The sequence below is a fragment of the Nycticebus coucang genome, chromosome 16 (genome assembly GCF_027406575.1).
Source record: "Nycticebus coucang isolate mNycCou1 chromosome 16, mNycCou1.pri, whole genome shotgun sequence".
Classification (NCBI taxonomy): Eukaryota; Metazoa; Chordata; class Mammalia; order Primates; family Lorisidae; genus Nycticebus; species Nycticebus coucang.
The window spans coordinates 40,962,221-40,982,831 of record NC_069795.1 but is presented as its reverse complement, the minus strand read 5'-3'; the positions used below and the strand labels follow the sequence as shown (position 1 = coordinate 40,982,831).

General features: G+C 36.1%; 1 protein-coding gene and 1 long non-coding RNA gene across 5 annotated transcripts in view; one reads left to right on the top strand and one right to left on the bottom strand.

Annotated features, from left to right (window-relative positions):
* Positions 1–20,611, bottom strand: part of ZNF654 (zinc finger protein 654) — an 88,588-nt gene that overhangs the window by 10,578 nt on the left and 57,399 nt on the right. For both annotated transcript variants that reach the window (XM_053564470.1, XM_053564469.1), the window contains exons 4-6: positions 11,751–11,886; positions 8,714–8,916; positions 7,765–7,904 (exon numbers count right to left, since the gene is read on the bottom strand). In XM_053564470.1, coding sequence (XP_053420445.1) covers positions 7,765–7,904; positions 8,714–8,916; positions 11,751–11,886 — 479 coding nt within the window. The remainder of the gene's footprint in view (positions 1–7,764; positions 7,905–8,713; positions 8,917–11,750; positions 11,887–20,611) is intronic.
* LOC128567309 (uncharacterized) overlaps positions 1–20,611 on the top strand; it is an 81,165-nt gene that overhangs the window by 17,385 nt on the left and 43,169 nt on the right. The window lies entirely within an intron of this gene.

The window sequence follows — 20,611 nt, the reverse complement described above, 5'->3', positions numbered from 1 at the left end:
TAAGGAATGAATTCCATCCATATGCTGGCTTACCTAAGACACTACTAGTATTGGATTAAAACAGAAATTCTAATCCCAATGTACCGATATTGATGTTATTTTAAAACATAATAAACTTTAGCCTTTAATTAAATACCTAGTTGCAAACTTTAGAAGAAATGGTTCATATTTTTCATTTTCTAGTAAGATAACAAAAGTATTTAAGTATTAAAAGACATCAAAAGATTAAAAGTGTTCCTGTAGTCCCAGCTACTTGGGAGGCTGAAGCAAGAGAATCGCCTAACCCCAACAGCTGGAGGTTGCTGTGAGCTGTGACACTACGGCACTCTACTGAGGGCAACAAAGTGAGACTGTGTCTCTAAAAAAAAACCCAAAAGATTAAAAGTGTTAAGTACATTACAGTTTTGGTTAGGAAATTGTATGTTTTAGGTCAACTGCTTTGTGGTTAAGATGTAGCACCTTTTTTTTTTTTTTTTTTTAAGACAGTGTCTCATTCTGTCTCCCTGAGTAGAGTATCATGGCATCATACTTCACAGCAACCTCAAACTCTTGGGCTCAAACGATCCTATTGCATCAGCCTCCCAAGTAGCTGGGACTACAGGCACCCACCACAACACCTGGCTGGTTTTTCTACTTTTAGTACAGGTGGGGGTCTCGCTCTTGCACAGGCTGGTCTTGAACTCCCTAGCTCAAGCAATCCACCTGCCTCAGTCTTCCAGAGTGCTAGGATTATAGGCATGAACCACCACACCAGCAAGAAGTAGCACTTTTAAAAGGCAAAGCTATGTATTGCAGCTCAATTTACAATCGCCAAAATGTGGAAACCAACCCAGGAATGGATTAACAAGCTGTGGTATATGTATACCATGGAATACTATTAAGCCATTAAAAAAAATGGGAGACTTTACATCCTTCATATTAACCTGGATGGAAGTGGAAGACTTTCTTAGTAAAGCATCACAAGAATGGAGAAGCATGAATCCTATGTACTCAATTTTGATATGAGGACAATTAATGACAATTAAGGTCACAGTGGGGTAGGGGAAGGGGAGAACAGAGAGAGAAAGAAGGAGGGAGGAGATGGGGCCTTGGTGCATGCCACACCTTTTGGGGGCAAGACATGATTGCAAGAGGGACTTTACCTAACAAATGCAATCAGTGTAACCTGGCTTATTGTACCCTCAATGAATCCCCAACAATAATAAACAAATAAATAAATAAATAAACGGAAACGCTATGCACCATTTAAAGTATTTCATAGATAAGATGGTCAAAAATATGATCAAGGTTATTAGATGAACAAAGATAGAAGCAGTGGGTTTAGAAGCAAAAGCAAATAAATCATAAGATATAGTTGATATATCTGGATATTATATTTTAGCAAATTAGAATTCTTTCAAATATGCCATAAAAATACACAAAGCATTGTAATCTAAAAGTATTAAAATAAGTGATGAAAATGTTTTTTATAAAAAGTGATTTACTGAGCATGTACTTGGAGCCCAGCACATACAGGTATTAAAAAGGCAGCTTGATTACCATCACAAAGGTATGCGTAGTCTACTCAGAAGAGATAACACAGAAAACACAAAACACAAAATTCTGTTGTAACATATTTCTCATATGTTATAATATTCTCAATGTTATAACATGAGAAATAAAACCAGAATTTCACATCTATTTCATACTAATTGTGTGGGTGTTCCTTAAGTTTCAGTCCACCACCCACTTTTTTTTTTGCACACATGCTCCTTTAGAACATTCACCAGGTTTCCTATCTTCCTTGAAGAAGCTAGCTCTGACTTCTTTCCAGTTAATCCACTTAGAACTAATACTATTCCTACAAAATGGATGATCATTTCCTAGATCAGTCAGTGAATATTCCTCTGTCCTTTGTGGTTCTGACATGTTTATTTTCCAGTATCTCTTTTTCTGAGACAGAGTCTCACTAAGTCACCCTCTGTAGAGTGCTGTGATGTCACAGCTCTCAGCAACCTCAAACACTTGGGGTTAAGTGATTGTCTTGCCTCAGCCTCCCAAGTAGCTAGGACAACAGGCGCCCACCACAACACCCAGCTATTTTTTTTTTTTTTTAATTGTCGTCGTTTAGCAGACCCGAGCCAGGTTTGAACCCACCAGCCCTGGTGTATGTGGCCGGCGCCCTCGCTGCTGAGCTATAAGCACTGAGCCACATTTTCCAGTATCTTTATGTTTCAATTACATTTTTACTCTCAGCTATGGCATTCTTTCTCAATGTTACCATCTTAGGCCCCTTGACTTTACACATGTATTTCTACAGCAGGTGCTAACCTGATCTGTTTCCAGCCTTGCTGATCATTTTATTTAGTGTGTATTCAATATGCTCTATAATGTTAATAGCAATATAAATATGGGTTGTGAAGTGGGAAGATTTAGGATTTGAATCTTATATTCTCTTCTAGGTTGGTTTCCTTGCTGTCAGTTAAACTGTTTCATTTACTTTCATTTTTATTTATACTGGTTGCTCTGCTTTCAAAGTATTTCTTCATTTCTAAGAGGAACTTACCTTTCAAAGGCCATATCCTGCATGAGTACCCCAAAGTGATAACTACTTCAGAATAGTTCTTACCCACTGATTTTGTGCCTTTTTATATGCTTCCTTGTTTATATTTTATAGGTTCTATTTCCTCAAATATTAATACTTTATAAAGCTCCTCAATGGCACATTGTATAGTGGAGCCAGTGGCAAGAACATGGGATTGGGAATAAGAGAGACCTAAATCTCAGTATAGCATTAGACACCAATTGGAGTGGCACTACCCACTTCACAGTGAACAACCTTTTCTGAGAATTACCCTAATATACAGAATAAAATCCCAAAGATCATGTCTATTATTCCCTTCCTACCTGAGGATATTAATTCAGAGGAGGGAAACTGACCACAGTCAGGCCAGAGTCCCTGGGATGTTCTCAACTCTAAACTATGAAACTTGGGGACTATTTGAGTTCCTGCTGGTCTATAGCTGGCAAAACTGAAGCCAACTGACCAAAAAGAGAAATAGATTTTTGAAAAACATTAGCAATCTCAGTGTCCCAGGTAGTAGTTACCTTTGAAGACCACCTGTATCCCTGCCCTTCCTGTGGCTCTGTTACACCTCAGTATCCTTTCAATAAATACTATTTTTTCTCTACACTAGTTAGGACCAGATACTGTGACCTGGAGACTGATTCATATAAATTCCAAGTCTTTTTTTTGTACTAGGTGTGCGACTTTTATCTTTTATGTATTGTTTTCTTTTTTAATACATAAAAGTTGTAATTATTCCTATTCAACATCTTTAAAAAACATAAGAGAAATAAGTGAAAAACCTAGGTGAATGTCTGGTATATACTGATGTTTAATAAATCAAAAGTTTCCTATATTCATTCCTTGCCTTTGTAATCCTTACTTTTAAACAAATATCTTAGTTGATAATCTGTCAAAAATTGTATTCCTAATGCTGAAAGCATTTAGAGCAAGCCTCTTTAGAGAAATTTAAGGGAAACTATAGACATGGAATGAAATAAAAGATAACAGCAGGCATTCAAAATAAGGGGTATTTTATGAAAAAATGAAATGTGGATTAAACAAGGCAAACAGATTAACTATGATTTTAAAACAAAATAATAGCTGGAAATCCGTTTAATATCATACAAGTGAATAAACATTAGAAATGTATATATTTATTTTCCAACTTGTTCCAAAAAATAATCTGAGACTCCTTACAAACATTCTTATGGCATACAATGATTTTTTTTTTTAACAGAGTTCTTTTTTTTTTTAACAGAGTTCTTATTTCTTTTTGTTTTTGTTAAGTCAGAGAAAAAATTGACAAAATGTATATCCTAGGTCCTAATAAGTTTGTTGGAGAGGGCTACTAGTAAAGATTTTAGCTTTTGAGAAAGCAAAGCAAAATCTTAGGATATGGCTATGAAGCTTTGTTTGACTGGACTTAGAACATGGATCACAGGTTTTATTTGTACATAGCCTACACTTAGGCAAAATCTTCTAACACAAAGCCCATTTTATAATAAAGTATAGAATGTCCCATGTAGCTTACTGAATATTGTACTGAAAGTGCTGAACGGAATGGTTGTAGTGGTACTTGAACTATGGTTTCTACCAAATGAACATTGCTTTTGCACCGTGGTAAAGTTGAAAAGTTGATCCATCATCAGCAGAGGAGACCATCTGTGTATACAGAGTCATAGATATTCGCTAGTGGAAAATCATTTTCTGAGAAGAAGCTGAGAGTCTCTGCCAGGGGAGGAAAAGGCCTAAAGGGCATAGTAGCCCAACCCTGTCAATGAAACTTCTAAACCTGAAAAGTTAAACCTACACCTAAACTTACCAATATAAATTCAATAATGATAATAGTTAAAGAGATGAAGTCACAAGTAGACTATCATCTATGAGATTAAGCAGGAAAAGGAAAAAACTGAGAAGAAACATACTTGTGTGCACCAAACAAAAGAGAAAACAGAGTAACCCACTGTATTCTTCCCATGCAAATGGCTATCCATAGACATTACCAAATAAAAACCAGAATGAATACACACGTTGCTTCTAACCATTACCACTAAGTTACAAAAATTAGATCATGAAGAAGATGTACATTGGAATTTTAATGAAAAAAATAAATAAATAAACAAAAAGCCCTGAAAACCTGATAAGTCTTCTTTTAGAAAACCAAAAGGTCAGGTTTAATGAAGCATATACACTTTCTTTTAATTAGAGGGTCCTTTAGAAAACATAGTACCCACTAGAGTACAAACAAATTTCCCGGGTAGCTAGCTAATGCAGGATTCTATTAACTAGTAAAACAACCATAAATTTGTCTAGTTTCTGAGAAAGGGGGCTATACCAAGGTCAATGATGATTTTACAATACATATATTTTTCCAAACTTGACACCTAATAAGTAATGTTTAATACCAGGGGCTGTGAGTCAGGCTACTTAGGTTGAATCCTGGCTTCACAATTTATTAGCTGAATGGCTTGAGCACAATATTATATGCATCATAAAATTGTTAGATTAAATGAAATAATGCACATATAAACCATAAAAAGGTAACTCAGCAAATCTTAGCAGCTGCCATTATTATTAGCAATGGGGTTTGTAGCTTGCCCCACTGGCTTGAAATAAAGCAAAACTGGACTGTCAGTCTGGTTCTGACCACAGAACGGGGAGGTGAATGGCAAGCTGGCTCATAGACATCTGTGATGAAACAGACAACACAGACCTCGCAGCCTGAAAAGAATCCTACTCTTCAAATTACATTAAAAATCAACTTTTAGAAGCAAGAAAAAAGACCCTAGTATTCAGAAATGCAGAGGAGAAACCGAAGAAATAGGAGGGCAAGCTAACAGAAAGAACCCTGACTACTCAGAAGGAAGGGCTGAAAAGGAGGTTAAACTCAGCTTCTATTCTTAGAGGGCATCTTTAGCCAGGACCCAGAAGATAGGTTCGATGATATTTTTAAGGTCCTTATTGAGTACAAAAAGGTTAGCCAAGCCAAGAAGAAAATGAAATATGAAATATATATATCTTTTTTTTTTTTTTTTTTTTTTTTTTTTTGAGACAGAGCCTCAAGCTGTTGCCTTGGGTAGAGTGCTCTGGCATCACACCTCACAGCAACCTGCAACTCCTGGGCTTAAGAGATTCTCTTGCCTCAGCCTCCTAAGTAACTGGGACTACAGGCACCCGCCACAACGCCCGGCTATTTTTTGGTTGTAGTTATCATTGTTGTTTGACAGGCCCAGGCTGGATTCGAACCCGCCAGCCCTGGTGTATGTGACTGGCACCTTAGCCGCTTGAGCTACAAACGCCAAGCCATAAAATAAAATTGAGTTTTGTGAGTTTTCTGTTTGTTTACATTTGATTTCAGTTATTTATGAGTATATTAAAATGAAAAAAAAACTAAAGATGCCATGTTTAAATAGATTGATATAACTAAGGTCAAAGAACATTCCTATCCCCACAGAAAGGATCACCTATAACATTCATGACTATATTCAAGCTTAGAATAACCACACATTAAAAAATTATACTTTGGGCGGCGCCTGTGGCTCAGTGAGCAGGGCGCCGGCCCCATATACCGAGGGTGGCGGGTTCAAACCCAGCCCCGGCCAAACTGCAACAAAAAAATAGCCGGGCGTTGTGGCAGGCGCCTGTAGTCCCAGCTACTCGGGAGGCTGAGGCAGGAGAATCGCCTAAGCCCGGGAGTTGGAAGTTGCTGTGAGCTGTGTGACGCCACAGCACTCTACCGAGGGCAATAAAGTGAAACTCTGTCTCTACAAAAAAAAATTATAATACTTTGAAAACTATAGTCATGTGCTATAATAATATTTTAGTCAATGGTGTCTGCATATATTATAATGGTCCATAAGATTATATAATACCATATATTTACTGTACCTTTTCTACCTTTTGATACACAACTACTTAACCCCTATGTTATAACTGCAGTATTCAGTACAGCAACATGTTATACTGTATTTGAAGCCTAGCAGCAAAAGGCTACATTATATAGCCTAGGTATGTAGTAGGCTACACCATCTAGGTATGTATAAGCACACTCTGATTTTTGCACAATGATGATTGCCTAACAACCACATATCCCTGTCCTGTACAGTGATGCATGACTGTACTAAAAGTAAATTATCTCACTACTGCTTCCTAACCCCTTTTTCTATTTGAAATTCCAATTTATGTGGTACACCTTTGAGTAAAAATTAACATAACCTAATTAAAAGTATACTGTACTTCCCTAGAAGAGTTTGCTTGTTTCTAGACTCAGTTGTTCTACTAATTAGCTATTTCACTCAATCTCTTGAGTCTGGAGATTTCAATGTATAGAACGAGAATATTAAAATACGATTTGGGGGGCAGTGCCTGTGGCTCAGTGAGTAGGGCATGGGCCCCATATGCCGAGGGTGGCGGGTTCAAACCGAGCCCCGGCCAAACTGCAACAACAACAACAAAAAAAAAATAGCCGGGCGTCGTGGCAGGCGCCTGTAGTCCCAGCTGCTCGGGAGGCTGAGGCAAGAGAATCGCGTAAGCCCAAGAGTTAGAGGTTGCTGTGAGCTGTGTGACACCACGGCACTCTACCAAGGGCAGTACAGTGAGACTCTGTCTCTACCAAAAAAAAAAAGAAAAAGAAAAAAAATACGATTTGGAGCTACATGCCTTCAAACTATTGTAAGTATTTAAGAATTTAAAATTTGAAAACATTGTTTAAAAAATGGTTATACCCCACGGATCACCTCAGATTGTTGTGTTCAGCAAAGTAACCTATTTTTCCCTCAAGAATTAATGAAATGGTTATTTGTGCACTGGAGGAGAGACAGCAGAAGTTCTTAACAGCACATGAGGAGTATTCTTAGTATCACATTTTAAATTACATGCTTACTAGGTAAACTTGCTGGTTTCATATATCCTACTGGGAACTTTTAAATCATTTTAAAAATGATTTTACAAACTCAAAATTCAAATTTAAAATTTAATTTCAAACATAATTGTTTCACTGTAATACAGATCTTAAACATTTACATGTCAATTAGTGGTACATGATAATTTTTTAAATCTCTAGTTCTTAGAATCTACTATTATTCCTTGCACAATAAATTTTGTTTGAAAAGCAGATTAATTATCATAAAATTTTTAAAAATTCCAGATTCTGCTAGCCAATTCTCCTTTTGATGTGCCCATCTTACTATTTCAATTTCTATATTACAAACACTTACCAGATACAATACATATCCCCACTCTGGAGCTGTGGAATAAGAAAAGATTCACAGAGTTGCAAAGCTAATATAGTCTTTCCTTCTTTTTCAGTATTACAGATGATATCAATTCCACTCTTACAATCAGTTTTCAGTAAATGCTGTCAGAAGAAAAGAAAAATCATTTCATATCATTAAAAATATCTGAAAAAAGTTGCAATAAACATTTGAACAGTCAGAAGCAATTTAGATTTCTAGTTTTCTTCTACAAAGACAATAATAATGGTTCATGGTTTCACAGTTTTACTGTATAGCACCTACATTTTACAATGACTCCTTTTAATTTCATTACTATCCATGACTGTATATAAGTAGGATTCCATTAGGCAAAGATTAATTCTTTCCTTTTTAAAACAAATGCAAAACCATTTAATTTCTTATCACTTGATTTAAAAGACAAAATCATAATACTCAGTTTATATTTATTTGACCTCTTCTCACAACAAAAGCTCAACATGAATAACACTTACCGTTTTATTAATTTCATCATTTGTTAATAACAAATTCTGACCAAATCAATGTGACCTTAAAAAGCAGTGGTTCTCAACCTTCCTAATGCCGTGACCCTTTAATACAGTTCCTCATGTTGTGGTGACCCTCAACCATAAAATTATTTTCCTTGCTACTTCATAACTGTAATTTTGCTACTGTTATGAATCGTAATATAAATCTGATATGCAGGATGGTCATAGGTGACCCCTGTGAAAGGATCGTTAGACCCCCAAAGGGGTCACAACCCACAGGTTGAGAACCGCTGCCTTAAGGTCAAAGATGCCAAAAGAGAACATAGCTAGATAATGTAATCCTTAAATCTTTGGTGTTACTGTAAAAAGACCAACAATACTCAGGTACTTTTTTTTTTTTTGCTACAGTTAAAATCATAATAGGGAAAAATAGTTTGAAACAATACCTCCCGGAATAGCTGATCTTCCACAGGTGACATAAAGAGACATGTGAAGAGTGCTTGATGGAAGTACAAATCTTTACTGATTTCTGGGTGATTTATACAAGATTTAATAAGAGCCATTGCTTCGGGTATGCGTTCACAGGCAATTAGGTATCTGGCACGTAGTTCAAAGAACAGTGGATTTTCAGAACTCAAATATTTGTTCACTATATTAAAAAGAAAAACAGACACTCTCAAGAAAAGATTTCCTCAAACTTTGAAACTTTAAAGTATGGTATCTAATTAGATTAACTAGTTATTAAATACATTTTCCTTAGTACTTTATTTGTGAAAAGAATATTCAGTTGTATGGTTAAAAAAAAATGAATAGTAACACCAAAACAGTGTTCAAGAAATAAATATTTGTTTATTCTCAGTAATTAACAAATGAAACAACATTGCAAAAAGGAAAAAAAATGAAATTTTCTTTAGTTCATTAACATGCTAAAATATGTTCCAAGTAATATGGGTCTGTCTTTTTAGTCTAAGATTACATACTTCATCTTCTTACTGCTCTATAATTTCATTCAGATTGAAAGGCTGAATCCTAATGTGTCATATTTAAAACCACACTAATTCATATCAAAGAGATGAAATCTGAATTAATGAAAAAGTTGAAACATATGTAAAACACATTTTATTACTTTTAAAAATAAAATTAATCCCTAAGTAATAACAAATAGGACTGCTTATTAACATATGTCCATGTATCACTAAGGATATTACTAATTAATACTTTTACACAATTTAAAAATATATAAACAATTTAAGTTATATAAATTTATTCAGACCTAACAACAACTTTATGACTGGTATTTTGATTCTTGCTTCACAGATCACAAAAATGAGTCTCAGAGAGGTCAAATGACTTGCCCAAGGACAAAGGATTGAGTAGCAGAGCAGGAAGTGGCACCCTTATTTTATATTTGAAAACAAAGTGTTTTAATTGCTTACACATGTTTAATCAGTAGCTTCCAGAGTGCTTATGAATAATGTTTTATTTTGCCTTACACATTTGCTTTGCAATTCTATTCACAGTATTATGATTAGAAAACACTGATGTATACAGTTAATACAAAGATAAACTTCAGTCTAGTCTTTACCCTAGTAATCACTAACCAGAGAAGAAGCATCCTTATTAATGGGCTTTTCCCAAAGTAAGGTATGCTAGGAGAGGTATAAATGTAGTAGTTATTATTCTAATGTACTTCCCAGCTGAAAAAGGCCATCAGCCTTCAGACCAAGAAACAACAGGTGTGTTCTCTGGGAAGCATAAAAGCTTCCCTAAAAGTTTAAATTTTCTTCTCCCCTGTCTTTACTCCTTTGGAAGCTCTCTCTTTATCTAGCACCTGCCCCCTCATAGTTTCCTCTAGTCTGTCACCCTTGCCTTTCCTATATTTGACTCTTCATACTTATCCTCATTAATCCAACTCTAACTTTCCTCCTCAGCTTTGTTTCTCTCTTCAATTTTTGTTTTATTTTGTTTTGTTTTGAGACAGAACATTTGCTCTGTTGCCCAGGCTAGAGTGTGGTGGAACAATTGTAGCTCACTGCAACCTCAAATTCCTGGGCTCATGCCATTCTCCTACCACAACCTCCTGACTAGCTAGGACTATAGGACTTATTTTTTTTGTTATGTTTTTGTAGAGACAGGGTCTCACTGTTGCACAGGCTGGTCTTGAACTCCCAGCCTCAAGTGCTCTCTCTACCTCAGCCTCCCAAGATGTTACGATTATACGTCTGAGCCACTGCACTTGGTCCCTCTTCGAGTTTTGTTTTTTTTTTAATCCCTTTCCAAGATCCACACATTCAAGTTTCCTTTCGATACCTTGGATTCCCCTTACCTATTCAGTATACCTCAGAACTCCCTATCCTGCTAGTCCAGACTTCCCATCCTATACCACGATTCTGCACTGCTTCTCCTAGCTGTGTCTTCATCTTCACTCACATTTCTATCTTTATCCTTCATACTTATGTCTAGAATTGCTTTGCTTCTAAGCCTGAGAATAACAGCTCCTCCACTCAACTGTACTCATAACCCATCTTTACCCCTTTCCCCTATAACTAATGGGAAATCCAAGGTATGAAGTGTCTTTTTTTACCAAACCAAGATCTGTTTCTGGGGTTGGGAGGTCTTGTTTTTTCCCTTTAGCTATCTTATAAATGCACTTTGCAGGCTCACTCCATACTTTCTAAAGTTTTCCACACTTTGTGTTTATTCCCTTACTGCTGAGCCTACATTCTAAGTTTTGATGATCCAAAATATCCTGGGGTCAGAAATATGAGAACCTTTTTTAAAAGGATTGACTAGAAGCAGTTGATAGAGGCTCCTGCCTCTATAGGAAATTCTGACCCACAGGACCAGTGTGGATATAGCTTTGATATAAAATAAGTATGCAGGTAGTTAGGGAGTGAGATAAAACTTGACTTCTGTTAATGGATTAAGTTTGGGGAATACCACTATGGCATATTTGAAATTGAAATTTATTCATTCATTAGTCACGCATTCACTCATGCACTCATTCAGTCAACAGATATTTATAGTAAGTACATACTCTACTGGGCTATAGGACATAGCTACAGCATCTGCAATAGTGGTGATAAAATTCAGAGTTCCAGTCTTTATGGAGTCTCCTGTATAAGGGAAATTCCATGTGCTTACACAAAAAAGCAGAGTTATTTTTTTTTTTAAAGTGTGTTCCTATTTAAAAAGATTTTAAAAATATAACTAAAGGACAAAACTAACTCCCTGTCAATAAGTAACATTCAGCAAATGTGTTAACACTCTAAAGTTTCATTAGTAGAAATAAATATACCTAGACTAATGTCAAAAATCACTTGGGGCCAGGTTAGAATAACAAACACAGTTCATTTGAAAATACATCACTCCATTATTCAGTATTATAAAATAAAGATAAATCACTATTACTGCGCTATTTAGGAAACAAAATTATTTTTGCTTCTCACAAATGTTGTTTTGATTTTGAATCTCCTGCAGTACCTATCTCCTGAGATGCTGGCTGGGCTTTAAGAACAGCTTGCAATACTGGATCTTCCCATGGGCCACCATCTCTAATGATTCGAGTCACCAGTTCCAGATTCACATTTCCATATCTGCGGAGGTGATTCTGGCATTCCTAGGAGAGAAAAATCATTTTGGCTTTGTGAATTTAAAGGGGTTAAAAACTAAACTTGATCATCATTGTCAATAAAATGACTGATGGTCAATTAGGCAGCTATGAAATTATAAAAGAAAGGGTTACTATTGTAACATAGTAAGGTGTCAAAATCTCATTAACATAAATAGGCTTTAATGCCAAAGGTTACACAGTCTATACATATTTGGATAGAGAAAATCCCATTAAAACAGGGATGAAGTGTAACCAGAGGGAAAAACTTAGGGGATGCAGCATTTCTAGGAAAAGAACCAGGTTGAAAAAAATTGAAACATAAGTGTTTAGTTAAATTTACATAAAGACTCAAATTCCTAGTAACAGTGGTAAGACCCTGATAATAAAGGGGGGTGGGGCTGGGACTCCTGCTTAATATGCAGACCATGGTTGGCACATAGACAAAGATCTCCTGCCCTGATCCCAAATATATAATGTAAGTTGTAGTATAAGACTGGAGGACAGAAAATCTAGTTCTCTTTGTTGGATAATTAAATTTACAGTTTTGGGATGAAGGATGGATAGGTTAACACATTGACTGCCATGCTAGAAAAAAGTCATTTTTTTGGTGGGGACACAGTGTTTTTATTACGAAAATAGAATGAAAGCTTTGGAAACAAAATGATCTTTTCTAATTAAATGAAAACTTTTGTTTTCTGTGCATGAGTTATACACAACTCATGAAGTACCAGAATCAATTTTTACACTATACACTACCATGAGTTATTTGTGACTCACAACATACTTATCGTATTCATTTCTGAGTTGATTCTTTTGTCATTCCACGAGTATTTAGTTGTGTTTGGAATGGACCTTGGGTGGTCCTGGATAACAACTTCTGAATCATATCCCCTAAGTTATATGCACCCTGAGTATATGCAAGAATGTCACATTGCCACATTCACCATATTGATTTCTTTTCTTTTTTCTTGTTGCCCTTGGTAGAGTGCTATGGCATTACAACTCAGAGCAACCTCAATCTCTTGGGCTTAAGCAATTCTATTGCCCCAGCCTCCCAAGTACCTGGGACTACAGGTGCCCGCCACAATGCCTGGCTACTTTTTAGAGATGGAGTCTCACTCTAGCTCAGGCTGGTTTCAAACCTGTGAGCTCAAGTGATCCACCCACCTAAGCCTCCCAAGTGCTAGGATTACAGGCATGAGCCGCCATGCCTGGCTCATCATACGGATTTCATTCAAAGAGCTGCCAGGCAAACATTAAAGACAAACTATATCATTGGGTAATCAGAGAACACAGTCCAGCAGGTGTGGTGCACTTGGGCTGGTAGCTGGAGTAGGGTGACAGGAGATGAGGAGACAGCAGAAACAATGGGTAGAAGTTTCACGGTTTTATGGGGGCCTTGGGGTTCAAAACTAGTGTGAGTTAAGTACAACTCATGGCAGTTAAAGTGTTAACTCTAACCTATCATAAAAATGCTTTGTTGCTTTAAGGTATGACAAAGATATTTTGGTGAATTGGCCAATAACTATTAATTTGTACATTTTCTGGGGTTTTTTAAAGATATTTGAAATATTTCTAGAGAATCTGCTATCTTAGACTTGTGATTATAATGTTTTTATAACAAATTGTTTATAAATGATGTAATATTTAGGAGAATTTGGTTTATTGAGTTTCATAAATCTGATTTATTAGATATACAAAATTTGAAGAGTAGTTTGTGCTTTTTGTTTTTGTGTGCAGGTTTTTTTTTTTTTTTTTTTTTTTTGTAACAAGAGTCTCTTTTTGTCCCCTGGACTGAATGCCATGATGTTGTTATAGTTCACAGCAACCTCAATCTCTTGGATTCAGGCAATCCTCTGACCTCAATATCCCCAGTAGCTGGGGCACCTGCCATAATGGTCAGCTAGTTTTTCTATTTTTAGTATAGATGGGGTCTCACTCCTTGGTCAGGCTGGTCTCAAACTCCTGAGCTCAGGCAATCCACCTGCCTAGGCCTCCCAGACTGCTAGGATTACAAGCATGAACCACTGCACCCAGCCTTGTTTGTGCTTTTAGATTCATTACATACTTTGTTAGATGGTGTTTTTAAAAATATATCAGGAAATTTAATTTGACAATTTAAAAAGATTAACTGAAAGTCTAATGAAAGTATTATTTTTAAAAATGCATAAGTTGAGCTTAAAGCCTCAAGAGAAACTAGACATTGAAATTGGCAGTGTTAAAAATTTGAAGAATTTGAATATTGTACATCAATTAAAATACAAACAATTGCCAGAATTTCATTCTGGACTCACAAAAATCCCCCAGATATTAAAATTTTAATAGCAGTTCTAAAGCTCCAGGATGAAAAAAATATATTTTTACATATTTTACATGGATGAATCAAGTCCACATATTCAAAGTAGGTTATAAAGACTTTGCTTTTATTACACTGTCACATTCTTCCATCATACAAACAGTCCATAATCTAAGTTATTTCCATATGCCACTTTGCATTCCTTGTTAAAATACACAAAAAAGGAGGTTTTATTTGTTTTATAAAAGAACAAGGTAGTAGAAGAAATGTAAGTTTCAAGATAAAGAATCATTCAGTCAAATACGTCCAAGGATCATTAAATCCAAATGATCGCAAAAGTATTTTCTAAAAGTTATTTAAGGGTCGGTCCAAATTAAAATAAGCAAACAAACAAAAATCCTACAATGGGCAAGTTACTTAACCTCTCTGTGCTTCAACAGCCAATTTCTCTGCAAAATGGCTACTAAAACACCTACTTCATAAGATTGTTGTGAGGATTAAGAAATAATAAGCAGTATTAAAAAGTGCTTGAGACAGTGCCTGGCACATAGTAAGCACTCAAAAAATGTTAGCCATTATTTTTTCTACTATTTTGTAACAGTTTGAATAGCATTTTAGGGAAACTAATTGCCTTAGCATAAAATTAATTTCTCTATTTCCATATGTCAGCATGTTAGAGCAGTCATAAGAAATATACTAAAGTTTTTTATCAGCCATGATTTTTTTTTATAATATAACATATATACAGAATAGTAATGATCTGTGACAATAACATCATGATTTAAAACAATCACCAATTTCAAACTTCCCAAGATAAACAAAGTTAAAAAAAAATTTCCAAATTGCTCTAGAGTGGTTCTCAACCTTCCTAATACAGTTCCTCATGTTGTGGTGACCCCCACACCCTTTCCCCTTTCACAGGGGTCGCCTAAGACCATCAGACCATAGGAACCCTCATTTCCTAAGAGCATTGGAAATATGTGTTTTCCGATGGTCTTAGGTGACCCCTGTGAAAGGGGAAAGGGTCGTTAGACCACCAAAGGGGTTGAGACGCACAGGCTGAGAACTGCTGCTCTAGACATACAGATTATTGCCCCTAAAATTCAACAACTACAAGGTAACTTTTGGTCCAATCAAAGCACAAAAAATAAGGTGAGCTGAATGTTAGCTCTGCTGCAGAGCCTTTGAATAATTCATCTTCCTAGCTATCTAAGGGTACATGAGGCAACAATCCTACAGCCACTACAAGACTTAAAACTGGACTTATGCCCAAGTCAAGATGTATTGCTAGTTTCCTAAACTTAGATAAAAATAAAAAAATACCTGGAGATCTTATTAAAAAACAGATCTCTAGACCCCAACCAAATCTGCTTAAATCAGAATTTCAAGGGGAAAGTCCTGATAATCTGTATATTTAACAACTCCCAACAACTTTGGGTCAAGTCCACTATATTTTGGAACCACTCCTATGGGAAATGGCTCCTGATTGGAAATAGAACTCAAAGATTTCATACGGTCAATTTAAAAAGACACAGGATGAAAAGAGAACAAATAAGTTTTCAAAGTATTTTTTGGCTCCTCCTTCCTTAAATCACATAGAGCTTTTGGGGGGATAATATTTTATTTAACCCCTCCAAAATGAGTAAGGAAGCACTTAAATCACTATCAAATTGGACCTGTATATTAACATAATCCTTTATTAAGTCACCTGCCTACTGTTATTGACATCCACTGCTCTGTGCTGAATTCAGTCTTCTCTGGTACTTCCATTCAGTATTGCATCTTTGCCTAAGGTAGAGAGAAAATACAACTCTTTTCCCTTACTATTCTTTCAAAATCTGTTACAGAGTGGGCTCAATGTTTACTCCAAGATTTCTCTTCCCTGAACGAGTTGCCATGTTAGAAAAGGCCACTACAACATGTGTCTGTGAAGTGGCGGATCAGTGTTCTGGCTATTCTATGTAATTCATCTGAACCCATCAACAGTTTATCATAGGATAAAAGTCTTAATGCCTTCACATTTAAGGACTTCCTACCTATTCATTCACCCCTTGCACATCATGAATCCTTTTCTTCAGCCTGGTCTCTTCCTTATCTCCATTCACCTTGTTTTTTCTTACCTATGCTCTTTCTATACCTATGCTTTTTCTTACCGATGCTCTTTCTATGTCACTCTTTTTCTACTCTTACAAATTCCATAAAACTATCTAAATCCATAGTCCCACTTTCTCTGAGAAGCCTCCACTAGCTACCTCAATCCATAGTAAATTGAATTCCTTCTACTGCAGTATTAAAAAGAAAAGCCTTGCATTACTATCTTAAGTGTTAACATCTTACTTCTTAGGTAGGTAAAAAGCTTTTCAAACAGAGACAGGAAAGGAAAAGAATACCAAAGAAGATATTTTTTAATAAATAACTTTGTTAAGATAGCTCAATAATAAGTAACTTTTTAATTAAAATAGGATTTTATGGAAATCTATATAAATGGAAATACACTGGAGCATCTGTGTTACTTTGAATGAAATATAGGTTCCATAGTTATAAAGGGTGTCCCAGAGGTCACCCATAAAGTTACCATACATAGAGAAAATGGGAAATTGTAGCTAAATGTACCTTTGTGTACAAAATATTCATTACAAAATTTTACAAAGAGGTGCCAATATGTAGAAAATATTTTGTGAACATTTTGTAAAACATTTGTAGAATACTACCTGTCAGATTCATTCATATGCAAGCTACTGCAGCAAATTGAGAGAAAAATGTAAAAGGTGTTCATTATGGCAAATTTTATAAAAATATAATCTTTAAAATATATTAAAAATCAATACTTTGAAATGATATGAGGATAATTGTAACTCTTACTACACTTTCGTTGATTATCTCATGTCAAAGCACTTCAAAAGGTAGTAAATTTTAAAGAGGGTACGCACTTTTCCTTTATAAAAGGACACTTATCTCTAATTTGCCATTCTTTTTTTCTGTGGTAAGTTTTTGAAGAGTATTTACCTGATGTTTTTGAAAAAAATAAGCATTGTAAGTTTACTCATACAAAATAAAGGGGATAGTTATAACAATGAAAAAGTTACTATTTTCAATAGAAAGCTCTTAGTGGGAAAATCATTTAAAACAAATGTTTGGAAGTGTTTGTATTATTACATGACTGTTGCTACCCAAAATCAGGATGTCATGTATATAATGCTTGTATTTATACCATTGAAAACTCAAACTAGGCCTTGGTGCCCATAGCTCAGTGAGTAGGGCACCAGCCACATACACCAAGGCTGGAGTGTTTGAGCCTGGCCCAGACCTGCTAAGTAATGATGACAACTGCAACCCAAAATACCCGGGTGTTGTGGTGGGCGCCTGTAGTCCCAGTTACTCGGGAGGCTAAGGCAAGAGAATTGCTTAGGCTCAAGAGTTTGAGGTTGCTGTAAGCTGTGATGCCATGACACTCTACTGAGGGCGACATAGTGACACTCTGTCTCAAAAAAAAAAAAAAAAAAACTCAGACCAGAATTTTCTATTTAAAAAAATCTTTTGAATGAAGCATTTTAATGATTTTTTAATTCATTTCTTGACAGTTTTTTTTTTTTTTTTGGGGGGGGGACCCAGGGCTGGGTTTGAACCCACCACCTCCGGCATATGGGGCTGGCACACTATTCCTTTGAGCCACAGGCACTGCCCGATTTTTAATTCATTTCTTAAAAATGGTTGCTATTCAAGAAAGCACTGATTGACTTTAGGAAGAATAGACATTTAGTCAAATTTCAGTATCCTTTGTATAATTTATGAAAGGAATTTTAAAGTGAGTATCATGATTTAAAAAGAAAAATTTTCCACTTGGATCTACCAAAGATATCCTTTTTACAAACTCTAACAGCAGTTAAAACAAGCATCAAAGTAAACTGAACCTACAGACTCTGAATCACTGTATCACAAAATGTTAAGTTTTTTTTTCTTTTTCTTTTTTTTTTTTTTTGTGGTTTTTGGCTGGGGGTGGGTTTGAACCCGTCACCTCCAGCATATGGGACCGGCGCCCTACTCCTTGAGCCACAGGTGCCGCCCAAAATGTTAAGTTCTTTAAAAAAATAAAGCATATGTACCCATATTGCTGACACTGAGTTTTTATACTTTTCAACTGAAAAGTGTTTTGCATTTTTATACGGCTGTATTAAAAACATTATGTTACATTTATCCTTTTTAAAGGTATTTTTATGTTTGACAAAACATGTAATATGAGTACATAATATACATGTAATATATAAATACACACAATGGGGATATGTGCTCAAATTTTTTTTTTTTTTGTTGTTGCAGTTTGGCCAGGGCTGGGTTTGAACCCGCCACCCTTGGCATATAGGACCGGCGCCCTACTCACTGAGCCACAGGCGCTGCCCCAAATTATTTTTATATATAGCAGAACGTAGACACTTATGGTCTTAGGTATTCGTTTTTACATTTGTGTTTGGGGCTGAATATAAAACTTGCCATTGCCTTCTAATGATTCTAGCATCATGTCATTTTTCTTCACTATCTCTTGATCTGCTTCTTCCTTGCCATTTCTACAGTTATCATTCTATTAGCATACTCCTTTGTCTGCTGTCACTAAGATCACCAAACTAGTTTCTTAATCCCTCCCAAAGAAGGCAGTCTTCAAAAGATTTTTAAATGTTAAACCATGCAGCTCTTAAGATACCAGAATAAACAAAAACACTTATTTAAGCATGTTATTTTCCCATATACATTATTGCAGACACATGGTTACACTCTTATACAGGCAGCTCCCAGGTTATGCACCAGCTATTAGTTTTTTCCTGAAGTTGAATTTGTATGTAAGTTGGAACAGGTAAATTTACCTGTAATGGCCTCCATTCGTAAGTGTGAGTCATACAACAGTCATAAAATTCTTCCCCAGGCTGGTATCTTCAAGCATTTTCCACACATTTTCTTCCAAGATTTTTATTGTTTCATGCCTTAGATCAGTGGTTCTCAACCCTCCTAATGCCACAAACCTTTAATACGGTTCCTCATGTTGTGGTGACCCCCGACCATAAAATTACTTTCATTGCTACTTCATAACTGTAATTTTGCTACTGTTATGAATCATAATGTAAATATCTTATATGCAGGATGGTCTTAGGCGACCCCTATGAAAGGGTCGTTTGACCCCCAAAGGGGTTGTGACCCACAGGTTGAGAACCACTGCCTTAGATTCAAATCTTTTATCCATCTTGAATCAATCTTTGTTAGTGGTGAGAGGCGCAGGTCCAGTTTCAGTCTTTGTCCCCCCCCCCAAAAAAAGAGTCTTACTTTGCTGCCCCCAGTAGAGTGCCATAGTGTCATAGCTCACAGCAACCTCAAACTCTTGGACTCAGGCAATTCTCTTGCCCCAGCCTCCCAAGTACCTGGGACTACAGGCGCCTGCTCAACGCACAGCTATTTTAGAGACAAGGTCTTGCTCTGGCTCACATTTGTCTGAAACCTGTGAGCTCTGACAACCCCCGCACCTCCACCTCAGCCTCCCAGAGTGCTAGGATTATAGGTGTGAGCCACCATGCCTGGACCAGTTTTAGTCTTTTACATCTGCTTATCCAGTTCTCTCAGCACCATTTATTGAATAGAGATTCTTTCCCCAGTGCATGTTCTTGTTTAGTTTATCAAAGATCAGGTGGCTGTTAAGAGGTTAGTTTCATCTCATGATTTTCTATTTGGTTCCAAATGTCACTGTCTCTATTTTTGTGCCAATACCATGCTTTTTTGATCACTAAGGCCTTGTAGCATAGCCAAAAGTCTGGTAGGGTGATACCTTACACCCCACCAGCATTGTTTTTATTACTAAGAATTGGCTTGACTATATGGGGTTTCTTCTGGTTCCAAAAAATGAAGAAATTGCCTTTGTATGGAGATGAACATTTTTGTTGGAATTGAGTTCCACCTTTATTTCCTTGTGGGCTGAGAAGATACAAGGTATAATTTCTATTCTTTTAATTTTGCTGAGGTTCAATGTGTATCTTAGGATGTGGTTGACTTTAGAGTACATATCATGGGCTGATGAGAAAAATATATATTCCTTATTTGGGGGATGGTGTTTTCTGTAGATGTCTATTAATCCTATTTGTTCTACGGTCACATTAAGTCCTTTGTATCTTTGTTTAGTTTCTGTTTAGAGGATCTGTCCAGTTCTGTCAGAGGGGTGTTAAAGTCCCTGACTATTATGATGTTGTGAGATGTCATATTGCTCAGACCCATAAAGGTCTGTTTAATCAATCTGGGAGCATTTCAGTTGGGTGCATAAATATTTAAAATTGAAATGTCTTCTTGTTGTATTGTTCCTTTGAGCAGTATAAAGTGTCCATCTTTATCTTTCTTAACTTTAGTGGCTTTAAATCTCTTGTATCTGAAAATAAAATTGCAACCCCTCCTTTCTTCTGATTT